Source organism: Cololabis saira, chromosome 21 (assembly GCF_033807715.1).
Source record: "Cololabis saira isolate AMF1-May2022 chromosome 21, fColSai1.1, whole genome shotgun sequence".
Lineage (NCBI taxonomy): Eukaryota > Metazoa > Chordata > Actinopteri > Beloniformes > Belonidae > Cololabis > Cololabis saira.
The window spans coordinates 19,347,431-19,367,020 of NC_084607.1; the positions used below are offsets into that span (position 1 = coordinate 19,347,431).

At 38.4% G+C, this 19,590-nt stretch overlaps 2 protein-coding genes across 5 annotated transcripts in view; both read left to right on the forward strand.

Moving 5' to 3' along the window:
* LOC133421617 (adenylate cyclase type 9-like) overlaps positions 1 to 12,077 on the forward strand; it is a 31,282-nt gene extending 19,205 nt beyond the window's left edge. The window contains exons 2-10 of one of the 2 annotated variants that reach the window (XM_061711280.1): positions 2,944 to 3,116; positions 4,159 to 4,269; positions 4,637 to 4,893; positions 5,057 to 5,159; positions 5,675 to 5,883; positions 6,355 to 6,514; positions 6,686 to 6,828; positions 7,018 to 7,041; positions 7,384 to 12,077. In XM_061711280.1, the coding sequence (XP_061567264.1) occupies positions 2,944 to 3,116; positions 4,159 to 4,269; positions 4,637 to 4,893; positions 5,057 to 5,159; positions 5,675 to 5,883; positions 6,355 to 6,514; positions 6,686 to 6,828; positions 7,018 to 7,041; positions 7,384 to 8,734 (2,531 nt within the window). In that variant the 3' untranslated portion in view covers positions 8,735 to 12,077. The remainder of the gene's footprint in view (positions 1 to 2,943; positions 3,117 to 4,158; positions 4,270 to 4,636; positions 4,894 to 5,056; positions 5,160 to 5,674; positions 5,884 to 6,354; positions 6,515 to 6,685; positions 6,829 to 7,017; positions 7,042 to 7,383) is intronic. The other variant, XM_061711281.1, reaches the window with a different exon arrangement.
* A 3,573-nt stretch (positions 12,078 to 15,650) lies between these two features.
* The window catches only part of crebbpb (CREB binding protein b), a 58,146-nt gene continuing 54,206 nt past the window's right edge, over positions 15,651 to 19,590 (forward strand). For all 3 annotated transcript variants that reach the window (XM_061711277.1, XM_061711278.1, XM_061711279.1), the window contains exon 1: positions 15,651 to 16,499. In XM_061711277.1, coding sequence (XP_061567261.1) covers positions 16,415 to 16,499 — 85 coding nt within the window. In that variant the 5' untranslated portion in view covers positions 15,651 to 16,414. The remainder of the gene's footprint in view (positions 16,500 to 19,590) is intronic.

Consider the following 19,590-nt stretch of genomic DNA (forward strand, 5'->3'; position numbering starts at 1 on the left):
TGCTCAGCAGGCTCATTCATATGCAAATACAGACATGGAGTACTTTGCATTGCCCATTTATGGTATGAAGTGGGCGTGTAGAGGGTGGGATATGAGGCGAATTCAAGTTAAAGCGAAAATTGCGTGCAAGTGTGCGCGCACGTGGTTTTATAAATCCGGATTGTCTTTTGCACCCGCCATTTTCGGCTTTTGGGTTTTAGTATGAATCCTGCGCACTCTTTTATAAATGAGGCCCCAGGGCCTTCTTGAAAGTTGCAGACTTTTCTTCGTGAATCCTTCTCGAAGACTGACAGCTCATTGGGAGTCTTTTTTTCCTGCCAGTCCTAAACTGAAGGTCAAGTTAGATCAATTTTAAAGATAGTGGTCCCTACCAGAAAAACTTCTTATAACCTGCTGACTAACAGTACAGCAGAGTCAGGCATCTCCTTTATTAAGAGTCACTTTGTCTTCAAGCATTTCTAAACAAAAAACCATAATCTTTAAGCTTATGAATCTTATTCGTGGTCCGGTTTGTTTCAGCCTTCTTTATCCTGTTTCTGAGCAGCTGTGTTAAGACAGACAACAACTGTGGATTTTTCGAGGTCAATGTATTTTTGATCCCTTTCTACCTTAAATAACGAAGCTGAATATTACTTATGCACATTTCAATCTGAGTGATATGTCCCTCAAAGCACACTCTCCCTCACTAGACGTGTGATCTGAAAATGACCCAATCCAACAAGTATTCAAGTTTACAAAGTGTGGAACGTATGTGTGGAAATGATAAGCCCGGACCACTCACTTGTCTCATGATTGCACATACAGCATTGTTTGAAATACTTCATTCTCTTTAATAGGTTCTTTAATAGGTTCTTAGAGTTCTGGGGAATGGAGGCTGAGTGGTCCTGTGATGTCTTTTGTAATGAATTTGGCAAGGTCTCCATCAAATACAGTTTTTAGATCAATAGTTTTCACCTGTTTTTTTTTTTTTTACACAGCAGTTTGAATTTATTACAAATCACATTCTTTAGTATTTATACAGCAGTTTGAATTTATTACAAATCACATTCTTTAGTATTTATACAGCAGTTTGAATTTATTACAAATCACATTCTTTAGTATTTTTGACTTTTCACCCTGAAACTGATGTGATTGGAGCTCTGACTCAAATACAAGAAATCCTCCACACCTCAACTCTTTACCGATGACAGAGAGCCTGTCTTGCTCGACTTTTGTGGTTGCCTGATAATCATCATTGCTTGACATAATTACCTAAAGCACTGTCACATGACAGAACTGTGTTTTTTAGGAATTGCCGTATTTCTTCAGAGATATTGAGGCAAAGATGAGGGCAAGACACAGGAAGGGGAAATGATGCTGCCGACCCATGAGTGTTAGTTGTTGTGTCTCATGGTGGGAGACCGGGAGGAATTCGATTACCAGCCTAATGAAAGCCAATTCTGTTGCCATGTGTTGTGTATGTTTGTGCTTCTGCATCTGTCTCTAACAGAGTCGCACTTGTGAATTCTCATTTTCGGGAGCAGCCAGGAACTACCCATAGTTTCCTGCTGCCTTTTCCCGTCATTCTGCATCACCGGTGCGAGGAATTAACTCGTCGTTACTGCCTTTTACCACTCTCATTTCCCATCCCCGAGTCACATCCAGCCGGCTATCCATACAGCTATGCTGAGGCTGGCCAGCTACACCTACTCACACGTTGTGTATCACTGTTTGAATGGACGTGTAGGTGATTAGGGTGGTGTATGTGTGTTTTGTATGTATATCATAACATACTTGTCTCGACATCTTTCTTTTTGCAATTGGTTTATTCTTATTGCAGTACCCTATCTTCAGAACCTGATGTTTTTTTTGTGTGTGCGTGTGTGGGCTTCTTTGAGAGTGGGTGTGTGTACCCTGGTGTCATATGTGTGGTCAGAGTGTGTGTCAGAGTGGAGCCCGAGGGAGGTTGAGCAGAGGCTGTGGCAGACCTGTCTGAAGTGCTTAGCACAGACAATACTGAGGGCCCGAGGCTGCTGCTTCCTTGACAGTTGAATTATGTGGCTAAGCACACGGTCACCAGTACTTACCTGTGCTGCAGACAAATGCATGCGGATACCTCTTGCCGGAGTTGCGTTGTGCTGCATAACACAGTTCGGACTGAAAGGGGAAATGACCAGGAGTTGATTCAGCAACACTTGACCTTCTTGCTCTCAATTTGGTGGCTTTAAAGTCAGTTTTTAAAACTTTGAAAACACAAGAGACGTGTTGCTTATCTGTAGCTATGATATCGCAAGTGCAGTAAGTATAAATCTAAACAGGATCATCCCAGCTAGCCAGTGTGGAAAAGGAAGAAGATACAGTATCTTCTTATGTGTGAAATATAGGATTTAGTACTTCCTCATTAAAAAAGGGAAATGAAAAATACATTTGGAACTTGAAACTAGGAACGTTGTAATTGTTAATATGGTGCTAGACATGGGAGGATACATGTGATCAAATATTCAGCTGCTGTCTGCTATGCCTAAATCAAGATGGATAGACTAGTTTGTTACAACAGGCTTTTGAAAGGTGATAATGTCGTGTTTGATGATAAGTGATGTCTGGGAAAAGAAAATGTTTGCTTCGGTAAATTGTTTCTTTCTTAATAAACCCTTCTTAATCAACAAAAGGTGGTACAGAAACTTCTAAAAATAACGTTTATACACATTTATATGAAAAAAATATGACTCATGTGTTTAACCTTGGCTATTGCAAGTGGGAGAAATTGATATTCAGTTCTTTTCTCTCTTTAAAACCTGCTTATATAAGTTACCAAGGGAATATATCCTAGGTGCTGAGCCTCTGCTGAATCCTAATGCAACCCCACAACCAACAGTACTCTTACATGCAGGGATGACTAAACCGATCTCAGGTCTGCTCCAGTTTTCGTCACTCTTTGTTTCTTTCTTTCTTTTCCCTCTTTAGGTCTTAGAACCTACCTGATCTCAGGCAGGAAGGATGAGCCTGTTTCTCCCTGTAACTGCTCCCAGGTGGCGTTATCTGTGCCAGAGCATGCTGATCCTCAGTGTCCTGTGCCCAGAGTGAGCACACCTGATGGAGCCTCCTCCGCTGGCACCCTTCCTGCAGACAAAACCAAGGTGGGTTGTAACTGGCCCTGAGCAAAGCAGCCTGGCTCGTTTTTATCATGCACATCTACGCTGCCTGCACAAGAACACTGGGCTCTATGTTCTACCGCAACCTTTTTCCTGCACGTGGGTGTATCAGAAGCGTTTTTTCAATATTTTTACTTTTGTGCATGCAAAAAGATTGCCTTTATATTGACTGTCAGTCTTGTATTGCCAATAAACCAGAATTCTATATTCTCTTTACAATTATATCATTTTAACTTTGTGCACCCTGCATGGTTAGAGTATCTTCGAGCTCCCTTTTCACTTTTGATGCACCTCCTCTATGTATGTATGCCTAAATATGCTTCCATTTAAATTGCAATGTCGGTGCAATTCTCGGTCGATCTATCTGTGCAGAGAGAAGGGTGTGTAAGAGCATGGGCAGAACCGACAAAAAGAATAACAGAGGATGTTGGGAGGCAGAGAACTCAGCGGGGTTCCTTGGTACTGTAATGAGCTAATTCAGGGATTTCTGCATACAAGCATTGACTTCTCCATACACAGCTTTTCATCCCCTCTAACATAAATCTATTCATTAGTTGTACTGCAGGATCAGGAAAGTGGCTCTAACGACATTTGAGTGTGTGAAAGAATGTGTCAGACATGTGTGGCAATAATTGTCTCTCTGCTTGATGGAGCAAGTAGAAGCCCCGTGCTTGTTATCTCGTTGTTTTGCACATTATGCATGGCCTGCTTAACTACTACACATCACCTCGTTCTGACTGTATCTGTGTCATGGTCGGCCGCAGCGCACAGACCTCACATTCTCATACAGACACGCACATGAAAAAATTAAGACCTTGAGCCAATGAAGACCTTCTCTTGTTTACTCTTTGCCTCCCATTACATTTCTCGGTCTCTGCTGCCACACTTGTTGGCATAATCCCGAGTTAAATAAATCAAACAAGCTGTCATTTGTCTCACGTTTGGCTCTGCACAACTTATTCATTCCTCCACATTATTCCACATGTGCTGTCTCCCTGTTTACTATTCGCCTATAATCTCTGTGCAGTCCCCCTGTCTGTCCTGCAGTGTGGTCCTGATGACAGGGGAGGATCCGGTTCTGGATGAAGAAACGGTTTACAATGGCTGCCATGATGACCACATAACCAACAGCAGCAAGGTTAGCATGTAGTTGTCACCTGAGGCAAAGAGAAAAGAAGCTGATCTGTGTTTTTCTGATCTTAAAATGTAGAGACTATGCAGAATTATGGTGTAGCCATCCAGAGTATTTTTATCTTTATAGTTCAAACATTGGGTCTATACCCAGGAGTAAAAAAAAAAGAAAGAAAAAAAGAACTTCACAAGTCCCAGATTAAGTTGCTGCCCAAATCTATTTAAGTCTATGTGTAACTGAAGCACACTTTTGACTTTCTTATTTAGACTAATTCCAAATATTGCTGGCCTACTTACCAAGCAAAAATCCATTATCGCACCTTTTTTTTCGTGGCAATTGAGGATCTCTCTTTCAAACCTCTCTTACCCCACAGGACTCTTCAAATCTGAAGTGTTCCCCAGCGGTATCAGCTGGGCGCAGCCCCAAGGCTGTGAATGGCCTGCTCAGTCCTCAGCTCGAGGCCTTGAATAACAGCCAGACGTCGCTGTGTGAGATGCTGCAGGAAAAGGAAAAGAAGACGTGGAGCGGAGGCCCCATGGGCATGGACCACTCGGCGCTCATCCCTCTGCGGTCCAAAAACTTCAGGGAGAGGAGTGATGCTCACTTTGTGGATGTCATTAAGGAGGACAGGTAATATTACTTAAGGAGAACATTTTTACCCACTCTTTACAGATTTGTAATCTTAATACATAGAGGTAAGTCGTAGTTCTTGACTGGAAAATACAGGAGAATCTTTACATGAATAATTGCATCTGAATGCTACATGACTTCCTCTGACACTTCTGTCTCCCAGTCTTATGAAGGACTATTTCTACAAACCTCCCCTAAACAAGCTGAGTCTCACCTTCCTGGAGAGGAGCCTAGAGTCTGCTTACCGGATAAGCTACCAGGAAGAGGTGATTGTATGAGCTGTTTTTGTTTGACGTAAAGGTACCTTTATCTACATTTGTGCTAAAAGTGTTGATGCATGTGTGTGTGTTTATGAGTTTGTCTACTGTTAGTGTGCTGTGAACTCAAACAGTAACACTGTGGTTACCTTTTGTGTCTCAGTGGTCTGAAAATTATTAAGAATTGCACAAATGTCAGTCCTTTCACTGATTTCATCCGTCCCGTTCTTGGTGGTTTCAGGTTTGGTTTCAGTTTTGTGTCTTTCTCTGTCTCCTTTTGTCTGGGTCTTGTCTGGAAAGCCTGTTAGTACTACGTTATCACAAGACTGGTCATGACTGCGGCAAAAAGAAATCACTGCAGGACCTCCAGAACAATTTTGTATGGGGCTTTAATGTCCTCTGCTGGTGTTTCCTTAGAAGTGCAGTTTTGATGGCATGGCTACAACTGTTACTGGTGGCATCAAAGTTGTTTGGTACCCAGTTTTCATTTAACTTTCCTTTTTTGTTGTTGTCTCCCCTCACAGGTAGAGAACCAAGCAGCAGTGCAGACGTTTGCAAGCCCGACATTCAGTTCGTTCTTGGACACGCTACTGTGCAGTTTGGTGTTTCTGGCTCTCTCGTTGGCCTGTTTCCTTCTACCACTCATTAACCACCAGAATATCTCCACTATGACGCTCATTCTGACAGCCGTAGCCGCTCTGCTACAAGCTTTGAGTCTGCTGTTTGCTATTCGGTGAGATATTCAATGCAGACTAATAGTCTTAAACCACCATGAGCCCCAGTCAGCCAATACAAAAAACAAATGCAAGACACCCCCGTAATACGAGCAAGCATTAGTGACCATATGGAATATAATTTTCATACTCCTGATGTAAAAGGATAGAACGAACATGCATAAAATTAAAATAAAAAAAAACATGAGGCAAGTGCAGATGTCCGTTTTAATTTTGAAGAAATGAGTTGGCAATGTGCTTTGGCTGAGAGAGAGCAATAATCATTATAAACTCTATTTAAGAAATGTCTCAAAAACACTCACTATAAAAGAGTTATCCATTTAACAGATTTATAGACAGTCTTGTTTTTAGTTTGTTTATTTTTCATGATGTAATTAAACTGGAATAAAATTGGCCTCTTTAAGTTTGTGACATCTCTAACATATCATGGTAATTTCTGTCAGTGAGGGATTCCTGCTTTTCCTCTGCAGGATGGCTTTTTATCTGGACAGTGCGCTGAAATGCACTCGGGTGCTGATGACAGCCTTCTCAGGCTGGGTAGCTCGTCACTGTGTAGGAGCCTTTCTGGTATCTCTGCCTGCTGTAGCAGTCTTCTCCCATGTCACCTGTGACATGCATCTATCCATTCAGGTAGGATGAAGATTCATCTTCTTTTTTTTTAACCAGTGGTTGTTTTGAGTGAGTTCTTCTTTCTTGTATTATGAGTTACTCGATTTAAAAACTGCAAAACACCATCATTTCAAGTATCAGCACAACACTGGTTCCTTTGACTAATGCTGCTCTTTGTCACTTACTTCCTAGTTCACCATGTTCATCTGTTGTGCTGTCATCGTCGCCATCATTCAGTATTGTAACTTCTGTCAGCTCAGCTACTGGATGCGCTCAACAGTTGCTACACTGATGGGATTGGCAATGCTTGCCTTGCTCTTCAGCTCCCCCTGCAGGTAGAAAAATGCAGTTAATTCTCTTAATGAAAAACAGAGGAAAATTAATAAGATATGTATAATCTTTTCAAAAAGTATTCAAATTATGCCGAAAACTGTTTCAGAGAGAATTATGACTAGTTATATGATTCTGTATTGTGTTTGTTCAAATGTGTTGATGAGTGATTCTGTCTGTTTCATCTTCTCCAGTGTTGCTAAAAGCCTGCTTTTCTGGTAAGGAGGGATGTTTTTAACATTTTTATGGTGATATTTTGTCAAACCTTATGCTTCAACAGGAAAACAGGCACTAAACACACAAATGACTTTCATTACTATATTATAAATAGTAATAGTAATGAAATTATGGAATATCCGGGAAATGAAAATGCAAACAAAACATGATCTTGACCATAAATTCAACATAAATTCATGGTCCAGGTCCTAACTCTTTGTTGAGCACTTGCAGCAACAGAAGCTGTGTATACATGTAACAAGCAAAATACTTCTTCTAAACTTATATTAGCCTGTTTCATAGATATCTTGATGTCTCTCTTTATCACTCTCATTCTCAACAAGGTCTGATGACCAGAGGAACAATAGCAACATCTCCATCGTCCTGCCTGATTACCCGGCGGATCCTAACTCACAAGACCTCCCTCAGGACCTCCTAGGACCTGAGGTCTGCGTGGCTTTTTCGCTGCTCCTTCTCTTGGTTTGGTTCCTTAACCGTGAATTTGAGGTCAGTTACCGTTTGCATTACCACGGCAACGTAGAAGCTGATCAACACCGCATCAAGATTCAGAACATGAGGGACCAGGCCGACTGGCTGCTTCGCAATATAATTCCTATCCACGTGGCGGAGCAGCTTAAGGTCACCCAAAGTTACTCCAAGAACCATGACAATGTGGGTGTCATATTTGCAAGCATTGTTAACTTTAGTGAGTTCTACGAAGAAAGCTATGAGGGAGGCAAGGAGTGCTACCGCGTCCTCAATGAGCTAATTGGCGACTTTGATGAACTTCTACGTAAGTCAGCCTTCACGAATATTGAAAAGATCAAGACCATTGGTGCCACTTACATGGCAGCAGCTGGACTCAATCCTCAGCAGTGCGCAGACGCAGCTCATCCACATGCCCACCTCCGTGCCCTTTTTGAATTCGCTTTAGAGATGATGCTGGTAGTGGATGACTTCAACAAGAATATGCTGGGCTTTGGCTTTAAGCTTCGCATTGGATTTAATCATGGGCCTCTAACAGCAGGGGTGATTGGTACTACTAAGCTTCTCTATGATATCTGGGGCGACACTGTCAATATAGCCAGTCGCATGGACACAACAGGAGTGGAATGTCGTGTCCAGGTTAGTGAGGAGAGCTATTGCGTCCTCAGCGGCATGGATTATGAGTTTGATTATCGAGGTACAGTTAATGTCAAAGGCAAAGGTCAGATGAAGACCTTCCTTTACCCTAAAAGCAGTGACAGTGGCCCTGTGCCTCAGTACCAGCTCTCAGTTTCACCAGAGATCCGAGCACAGGTGGATGGCAGCATCGGGCGCTCACCCACTGATGAAATTGCCAGCATGGTGCCAACAACCAGCACAACTGCAAGCAGAACAAATATTATGGTACCTAGTGCCAGCGCTGGTTCCTCAAATACAATAGGGCTTAGTCGCGCGAAAGAGGCAGGCATCCGTGAAAGACGTCCCTCCACTGAGACTTCTTATGCAAAGCGATCTTTGTCCCACAGTGGATTGACATCTATACCTGTAACCAGTCTTGAAGGATCATCTCCAAATACCAAACAGCTCATCACATCACCTTTGGTCCAGCAAGATCCAGTCCAAAGTTCATCAAGATCCTTGAAAGACAGCAAGAATGACAAATACAAGACTGATTACGATAGAAATGCTGGAGAGTTGACCAGGCTTTAAGGATTTTCTAAGATGGCACTTTTATCGTTAGCTCTTTACCCTTTAATCTCTCGTTCCTGCTAGTTGATGAGTAGAAGAGCTGTATATTTGGTAAAGCTTAAGGTAGAGACACAGGATTCAGAGGGACACACAGGCTCCATCTCACGAAGCAGGGAGCAGGTTGCTTGAAGTGTAAATATGATTTGCTGATATTATCAAGAGTGCTTAGTAAACTTCAGAGGAGGAGTCACACAGTGACACAAAGGAAATGGGAAGATGTGAAAGCTGATGTTAAATGCCTCAAGCCTGCTACAAAACTTATTATATGTTAAAAACCCGTTATGGTTTTCCTAAAACTTATTACTGTCCACTAAAACATTTTTATTTCAAAACTCTGAGATGAAAAACATGAAATAAAAACCACCTGAAAAGTTCAAACTTCTCCTTTTATTAGAAATGAATGACTTTTCGTTCATACTTAATGATTTTGCTTCATTCTTTTTGTATGTCTTCAATAAGTTAATGCAGGTTAGAAAAGTGAAAACATGCACTTGTTGCATCAGGTCATAATGGGTTAGCTTACTTGATTGTCTCGGCACCTTTAATCGTAATTATTTTATGTCTTTTAAGTGCCTTTAGAATAGAATAAGACGTAAACTAAGCCTCTTGAATAAGAGAATAACATAAAGGGAAATCAATACATGGGAAAAAAAACTTTTGGAGAAGTTTTTTTTTTTAATCTTAGAGCAACAATGTGATAGCATCACAGTATTTGTCAACTTAATGGAAAAAAAATATCTTACTCTAAGATGGTGAAATCTGCACAAAAATGGCTTTGAGCCTGCTTTTATGTTTAACCAGAAAACTCCTCATGAGAGCCACAGCTGGGACTTATCGATACAGGCAGTGTATCATGTGGGTGTATCTGCATGCTTGTAATGTAGTGTGTGTTTGTGTGTTTGTATAGTGAGGTCATGCAGGGTTTTAATGAGGAGAGGCTCCCACAAGTTACTTGAACGATAGACAAACACTTCAGGAACAGCTGTATGGGAAGAATAACTGGTTTGCCGATGTGGCAGCTTTTTCTCTGGCCACAGTTTTGATCTTTCAATTGCCTCAGCACAGAGGGATGATTGCCTCACGTTTATTCAGCATGTTTGCAGCACCGTAGGCTTCTTGCAGTTGAGTCCTATGGCTTTCTGGGAATTTAAGCTGAGTTGGTACTGATGAGTATTTAAAGGAATACCTGGTGTACCCTTAGAGTCAGGACTTCAGATGGACTGAAGAGAACGACTGCTAACGATTGCAATAGATTACACCGTACACGTGTTAGTAGATAGTAGTTTGATGACATGGATAATCAAAGCGCAATGTCACTGATGTATTAGTAAAATAAATGGTGTTTATTGTTATGTATAACTTGAGCTGTTTGAAGGAGGACCCCCCAGCCCTGCCGCCAGCTGTCTACAACTGAAAAGACATTGCTGGTGGCAAACAGCTTCCTGCTTTTGCAACTTCAAACTTTGAATGGCTTGAAACTTAATGTAATAGCATTGTAAATGCAAAAACCAATGTACCAAATGCATTTTATGTCTTTAAGAATTTTTTGGAACTTTTGAAATGTTTTGCTTGATGCTACAATGTTAGATTATTACACATCCATCTTGCTGTACATTTTTTCTGTCTGTTACTGTTTCTCAGCAGAAAGGATTGTGTGCTCAAAAGCAAAATGGTTTACCATCAATTCCACTTTATTTATGATATTCATATATCGTTGACAACACAGTCTTATATTTTTAAACTGCCATTTTGTAATCATTTTTTTAGGAAATGAAGCAAACGTGACACATTTGCAGAAACAAATAACCAATTTGCCTTCTTGTATAATAAACCATTTCTTTTAACTGTTGCATAAAATATTTATCTAATAGTTAAGCAATATTTTACTTTATATTGTATGTACAGTCAGGATAGTCTGTGCCTTTTTACTTATGATTTATTTATTCTTTAAGTTGCTCTTGTTTCTTAAGTTGGTATGTCCATGGCTGTATGCTAAAAGAATGTTGTTTTTTTAATTGAAACACATTTAATTTTAGTTATTTTGAAAATACAATTGAACAGTGCCTTTCTTTGATGTACACAACTAAATGTAAAAGTAAACAGTATCATATTTCCATTTCCATATCTCCATTTTGTGCTGTATACTGAGTCATACGATGTTGAGTCTACAGGTAATAAAAGTAATAGGTTAAAAGGGAAAATAATGCTGTTTTGCTAATGAGCACACAACCTTTGTAGCAGCCTAACATGTGTTTGTTGTAAAGGGATTATAATTATTGTTATCAAAGGCTTTGTGTTGGTAGAGATGATGGTTTTAAAGTGTCAGGTCAAACGTTTAGGCCTATTTAAGTTTCCTTTTTTTTAAGTAACATTTTGGTGACAATAAAGGAACAGTAGGATGGGTATTTGTAATCACACACTTGATTTTTGCCCACTTTGTTTCATTGCAAAATTTAAAAAATCTATTTTTTGTGTTGTTTTATGTAGATTTACTGAGATGTAAGTGACATGTTGGACAGCGGGATAACACAGCGGGGAAGATGTTAAAAGGCTCTTGCATTTTCTTTCTTTGGTCTCTTTGTTTGCTAGTTGTATTTTTCATCATCAGAGATCCTCTACTTGCTCATTATTAAATCCAATTGCACAAAGTGCATATTTTTATGTACAATATGCCTTTTTATTCTATAGTATTGGAACTATTTTTTCTTCAATATAAGCGCATGTGCTAGGGTAAGTCTCAAGAACTGGATCATCTGAACAGTGCTGGAATAATAATGGCATGTTTTTGCTTGCATGTGTGCAAACCTGTTTGAGTGTTTGTAAAAATGTTCGCCTGTATGTGTTTTTGGAAAGGATGCCAGTATCTTAGAAGGACTGTTATCCGGTTGTTTCTCCAACTGTTATCATGGCAAAAAGTATGACATGCGAAGGCTTCAATCAATAGAGATCTTCTTCTCTTAATTTCAACTTGGCAAATAAAATTGAGAAAAAATTACTGTATTTGCTGGTAGAAGTATTTGAGTAGTTTGCCATTACTTCCATTAAGTCTTAATAAACTATTGCTTTTCTTTTTATATCTTTGTGTATTTAGCACGCTAGTACAGTAGGTGAAGTGGAAGTTTAACAATGAATAAAGTCAGTTGCTGATAAATGAATGTCCAATTGAATTAAAAGCTTGTAAAATATTTTTTTCTTCTTTTCAGACCAGTGAAAGATTATAACTGGAACAGCATTGTAAAAAACTTTTGTTACTTTACTTTTTCTTTGTAAAGATGTGTTTCACTTTCCTACACTACATTTAACTGAGAGTTTTATTTAATCCTTACTTTAATGATATTGCACTAGTTTCTCATTTAAAGGAGTTTTATTGAGTGTTCCGACCAGTGATACATCAAACCAACCGCTGCATTAAATGCGTCACACTTACTGCTTTAACATAATGTTGTTATTGCAATGCATTATACAGATGGGAACCTGTCTTCTACATAAAGGATATGGTTTATATATTAAGCTTGTAATTTGAATTTGATCTCTTAACAAGGAACTTGGTTGGCTAAGAATTTCTATATTCAGTTCAAAAATGTACGTGGATTTTTGAAACAGGGAAGTTTTGTTTTTATGTCTAATCTTACTCATTTAGTAGTTTATTTTATCAGCACCCATCCATTATCCATACCTGTGTATTCTTATTCAGAGTCACTGAAGTCTGCTGGAGCCTGTCCCTGCGCTCCACAGGTGAAAGGGAGGGGTACTCCCTGGACAGGTCGCCACTCTGTTGCAGGGGCACAAACAGACACACTAACTCCCATGGTCAATCTAGCACCACCAATTAACCTGACATTCTTTTTCTTTTCTTTTTTTTTTTGCTGGACTACCTAGAAAACGGGGGGAACATGCATACTCCAGACAGAAAGACCCCTGGAGTTGAACATTCTCGCTGTAAGGAAACAGTGCTAACCACTAAGCTTCCTTACTGCCCTTTCGACAACATGTCAACAACAAAAACAAAAAAACAAACAAACAAAAGGGACAGGTGTGTATTTACAACTCAGTTGCATCCTCTCAGCTGCAAATCTTTTTTTTTTTTTACAAAAAAAAATAGTTGGAAATGAAAGTCTCGCCAGATTTGTGCAGAATGTAGTTTGGTATTGACTTCCCAAACCTGCATGGAAGTTGACTTTTGATCGCTGAACTTATAACAGGGTGGATGGTCCCTTTCCCCTTTAGTCATTTCATCCACTATTCCAAAAAAATAATTTGAAAATCAGATTTGGTAAACCACTTAGCCTCTTAATAACACAGACCCTTAAGAAGACATCTGTTTCTTTTTTTTTCTTGCATGCTTGTGTCTTAACTTGCATTTGCTGAGGCAGCTGCAAACTTTTTTTCATAGATACTAAAGTATTTACGGTTAACTCACCTCTTACAAACGAATTGAGCACGTTTTTAAGGTTGTGCTGCTGGAGGGCATTCATTTCATAAAAGCTCCTACACACACACACACACACACACACACACACACACACACACACACACACACACACACACACACACACACACACACACACACACACACACACACACACACACACACACACATATACATACATATATATATGTGAGAGAGAGAGAGAGAGAGAGAGAGAGAGAGAGAGAGAAGGAGAGAGAGAGAGAGAAGGAGAGAGAGAGAGAGATATTTGGTTAGTACAGAATCTAGAATGGGTTAATATAATGTAAATACATTTTCTGTTCAAACCGTTTCAAACAAATGTTTATGGTTTCTATCTGTTCACAATATAGTGGTACCAGGAAAATGCTTTTCTGAACCTCATTCATCGCAAAATGGTTTGATTTATAATTTCTAAAAAATGTATATATTTTTTTATTGTTGTTATGGTATTGACTTTCAACTACGTATTTGATCAATGCAGAATAATTGAGCTTCTTTATTGCCTGTATTACAATGTAATATATATATATATATATTTTTTTATTTCACCGTTATTTAACCAGATAAAAGACCCATTGAGATCAAGACCTCTTTTACAAGTGTGACCTGGCCAAGGAAGGCAGCAGCACACATCCACAAATAACACACAAGTAACAGCAATCACAAAATAAACATTAAAAATGAGAGTGCAAACTGTTTTAGCAAATAAAGTGCAGTAGTGGTGACTTCAGTAATATGTGGGAAAAACAACAACTTCAGTAATAATTTAAAAACACGGGCACAAGTAGTTTAAAAACACAGGCACTGCCGAAAGGATTCTCGCTGTCCGTCTTTTAGAAAAGAGAATATATATACTGTATATATACAGTACTCGAGTTGAGGGGGGATGAGGGGGGATGACATCCCTCCTGAAATAAAAACAGTCAAAATCATCCCCCCTGTAAAACTGCCATCCCCCCTCATTTCATCAATGAATGTGGTTTTACTGTTATTTCAACATTTAGAGTCATCCCCAGAAAAATAACAGCAGAAAAATTACTTATTTGACAATTTTCATCTATTTCAAGTAAATTTTCACTTAAAATAAGTAGAAATATCTGCCAGTGGGACAAGATTTATCTTCTTATTACAAGCAAAAAAATCTTATTCCACTGGCAGATTTTCTACTTTCTAATTTCAAGTGAAAATCTACTTGAAACAGGTGAAAATTGTTGTTTTTTCCAGTGATGAGTCTTGTTTTAAGTGTAATGAGATTTGTTTACTAAAATGAGACATTTTAATTAGAAAGAAGACAAATATTCTTGTTAAGATTTTGAGTTTTTGCAGTGATCCATTTTACTTATCCTGTGAAGGACAGAGTCATATTGATAAGTTCAGAAAACTGTTTTTTATTGTTGTGTTTTGATGTATTTGATGTAAGCCCAGTGGATATTTAAAGCTTACAGAAGGCTGCATTTAACTGCTGCTATGTCATTCCTGCAGTATTTCTGCAGGTGTTTTGGTCAGTGCTATTATTTGTAATATATTATATTATTTGTATGCAGCATGTCTTGGAAAATGAGAATATTGTGATTAAGTCCTTCATTTTCTGTAATGCAAAAAATGTCATACATTCTGGATTCATTACAAATCAACTGAAATATTGCAAGCCTTTTATTATTTTAATATTGCTGATCATGGCTTACAGCTTAAGAAAACTCAAATATCCTATCTCAAAAAATTTGAATATTCTCGGAATCTTAATCTTAAACTGTAAGCCATAATCAACAATATTAAAATAATAAAAGGCTTGCAATATTTCAGTTGATTTGTAATGAATCCAGAATGTATGACATTTTTGTTTTTTTTAATTGCATTACAGAAAATAAAGAACTTTATCACAATATTCTAATGTTCTGAGACAGTCCTGTATATATATATATATATATATATATATATATATATATATATATATATATATACACACATACATATACACATACCGGTATATATAATATTATATATATAAGCGTATATATATATAAGCGTCTTTGAGATCTTTTAAAAGCTCTATAAATAAAATGTATTATTATTATTATATATATACATACATATATATGTATATATTACATTGTAATACAGGCAATAAAGAAGGATATAATTAAACATCAACAGTAACAAGAGTACTTGTATGTTAAAGTTACTAACATTGGTAACAGGAACATTGGATACTTTTATGGCGTTTTCAAAGTTTAAAGCAGGTAGAACAAAAACTTATTTTTTTTTTTATTTTAAATGTTACCGTGCCCCTAGAGGCAGCTCGCCGTCCGTCCACATGACGCACGGCGGGCCGGGTCTACGTCAGGGCGTCAGGGCAGACACCTCCCCTCCTCCCCCCTCAGTCTAGCAGGGAAGAAAAAAAAACTTTTTTTTTTTGTATCGGAGGAATCAACAGCCGCCATCTTGACGCGGCTCGGAATCGGGATTTCGGGGGGAGCATTAATTTTAAAAACCGATCTGAGCCACCCAGTCTGGGCTGAAAAGGCATTTTTCCATCAGAAAGTCGAAGTATTAGTTCTTTCGCGTGGAATTAATCCAAACGCGTGGGGGTTCGGGGGGGTTTTATCGTCTCGAAAGCCCACTGTATATTTGATTTCCCTTTTAGAGAGCGCCGCTTCTCGCCGTATCTCCGTCCAGAGACGCTGTATTTACCGGGAGACAGCGACGAGAAAAATAATCCACCTCATAGAAAATATTTTTTGAATTTTCTTTTTTTTAATTATGCCAGAATCGGATTTTATGGCTGCTGTTTTTGACTGAAAAAAAATGATTTTGTACATACGTGAAACCGGCGATCTGCGGCGGAAGGGATTTGTGTAATATTTTATGATTGATTTTTATTTATTTTTCTCCGGCCGAAATAATTTTTGGACGCTATTATTGAGGATGATTATGTGGGTGTTGGGTGTTGGATTATCATGGGGTGATCTTCGGTGGCGAAGCGTGGCGCTGTTGCCCTTCTTTTGAATCCCTTTTCTCCAGGCAGCATTTCGCGAGTCTAGTAGTCAAGAAAAAAATTGTAATAATTGCTCCTTTTTAGCGCAACTTTGGCGAAAGTTGCCTATTATTACAGGTCGGGGGTTTAAGATTTTGGACCGACCCTGCTCTTAATTACCTGAATCAAAATCCATTGGTAATATTGAGGTATCAGGATGGCTGACAATCTGCTGGATGCGGGACCCCCCACTGCAAAGAGACCCAAGCTCAACTCACCTCTCTCGGGATCAGACGGGCCAGGTAAGGACGGACACAGCGCTGTCATTGGACATTAATGACAAGGAGCATGTAATAATTGGCAGGACACAACAGCAGTGGCGTCAATTCAGTCGAAGCTAAGGTATGGCAAGGTTACGAGTCACAGAACTTAACTAGAGTATCAATCAACACGTCCAGCAAATATTCATCACAGAAGTCTGCTATGTAGCTGATCTGTGTGGTCAAGAAAAATGGAACTTTTTCAAATGCAGTCTCGCTCACTGCAAAAACTCAAAATCTTACCAGGAATATTTGTCTTATTTCTAGTTAAAATGTCTCATTTTTAGTCAAAAAATCTCATTACACTTAAAACAAGAGTCATTACCAGAAATATAACTTACTTGACCATTTTCACCTGTTTCAAGTACATTTTCACTTGAAATAAGTAGAAAAATCTGCCAGTGGAACAAGATTTATCTTCTTATTACAAGCAAAAAAATCTTGTTCCACTGGCAGATTTTTCTACTTATTTCAAGTGAAAATCTACTTGAAACAGACTGATTTATTGCTTGTGTAGTTGAAAAATGAGATTTTTTTTTACTAAAAATTTGACATTTTAACTAGAAATAAGACAAATATTCTTGTTAAGATTTTGAGTTTTTGCAGTGTATAATAACCAGTGAAATCGATCATGTTGTTCTGATTTGCATTTGTAGTTATTCTATATGTATTAAGTAATAGAATAATCAATACAAAGAGACAGGTAATTCCATAAATGTATTTGAAAAAACAAACATTCACATTTTCCCTTGAAGCCAAGGTGTGGCGGCTGCCGTACCTTGCCATACTGAATTGACGCCCCTGCACAACAGTCTTCCTGCTAAAAAAGAGTGGTTCCGTAAACCAGATCTAGTCTCAACTACTTCAGTGGGATGTTCAAATATTGCTAGAGCACTGTACTTTACGTTTCATTTGCTATAAACACATCGCTGGGAAATTAACTCAGGACCAGTTAAGTTTATAATATTGCAAACTCAAGCTGGATCTCCATCCCGTGAAGGCCTGCTGCTACTCAACAGGCAGAATTTATGCGCAACTTTTCAGTGTTGCAGTTATAGCAACTCATTTAAACCCCATTTCTCTGACATAGAGGTGGGGAAAAAAGGTTTGACACGATGTCTAAGGGGTCATAAAGAGTTTTTATTTTTTGGACATTTTTCCCTAGCATGACCTCTGGAGTCTAAAATAATTCTAAACCCTGTTGAACCGGAGAAATAATTTTCTCAAGCGCAAAAGCACAGATGGAAATGGTTTCCCTGCTTCTACTGTGATGGATTGTGTTTTTTAAATGCTTATAGTTTTTTGTCCAGCCCATTGACATCTAGGCTACAGATTCTTGACAACACATGCACAACATCCCATGTGGCTTACAAAATTGATTGTTAGCTTGCCATTGACAGATCAGTCTTTTATTCAAACAGATGAGAAAAATGGATGACATTTATTTTGGGTATCAAACTTTTTTCTTTTTTTTTTATTAGGTAGAAAATAATCGTGACATAACTTCTTAGCTGAGGAAAGGGTCCGCTATGATGAGTCTGAATATCAAAAAGAAGCACTAGGGTCTGCCTTCACCAGCTCAACCTGCAGATCAACCTTTCTCAGTTTTTTGGCTGTTCAGAGACATTGACATTATTTCATAAGTTAGTCTATTTTATGTATGCTGTGTGTTTATTTAAATTAGAAATTGATGACATTTAATGCTCTTACAAATTATGAGTATACCTTTAATAGCGTTCAGGTGTATTTTTGTGCTTTGTCATGGATAGTGGATGGAAGGAATACAATGTTGTTGATTGTTTGATAAATTGTCTGATCCTATATAGGAAGTCTCCAGTCGTGATTATTCACTGTTGTTTTGTAGCTTTGCTTTCAAGTGCAGTAAGGCTCCTGCAAAAGTGTAACAGGTATATTAATAGAACGTGTAGCCCCAACATCAGCCATTTTTACTCCTGGAAACCATATTTTGTGAAAATTGCAGGACTGAGTGAACAAGAGATAAGTTGATTTCCTTGTCCCGCAATAAACTATGTGATAAATGGTAGTTGTCCACTAAATGTGTTTTTTTTGTTTGTTTTTACGAAATAATAGTATAATTTTTTAAAAGTTATTGTTCAGAGGTAATTTCTGTGATTAGAATTAAAAAAAAAAAGTGAATCTACAGCGGGGTGGCAGGACATCTAGTAGCGCCATGTGTTAACATCATAGTGCCTAAACCTAGCTTGTCGCAGAAACAGCAAGTGGGGGTGAGTTAATGTTTGTCCCTTCTCTATTGTCTATGATAAAATTGTTAATGACATTAAGTTGTTAATGATATTAATGCTTGCCTCTGTTGACATGAGGTGCTGAGTCATTCAGTAGCCAATGAGCTGCTAGATCTGGACTATGTCCCGCCTTCCCCTCTGTAGATTGCGCTGATATGGCACTCGATACAGAATTGCATTCACAAAAAGAAAAGGCGCGGCTTAGAAATACGGATTCTGAAATGGAGATCGTTTTAGAAATAATGGAGAGAAAAGAAAAGTATAACCCAGGAGGATGATTGAGATTGAAAATGATATTTCGCAATATTCATATCGGTGAATATTTTGAATTTCGGTTTGGTTACGCTCTTTGGGTTTGATTCTTAAAGTTTGAATTTTGATTCTTAGATTTTGAGTTTTGATTCACAATTTATTTGGCGTTGAGTCAATGCTGTAGGTTTACTACCTCTCAAGGTGGTGCATCTTTGGAACAAAATGTTCCACCTCTCCATCTCCCGTGCATGCATATAGTGGAGCGGCTGGGTGGGGGAAAAACGTGGTACAGTGCCATAAGGAACTGGCTGTGTGAACGGCGCATGAAATGATTTAGTTAAATGGCCGTGTCTACCTGTGAAAACTTGAGATATATATATATATATATATATATATATATATATATATATATATATATATATATATATATATATATATATATATATATATATATATATATATATTGGCAAGAAAAATCTCTACACTGTCACTGTTTAGTCATTTTTAGAATGACTTGGTTTTTCAGATGAAGATTGTGGTGTCAATACCATTGACCA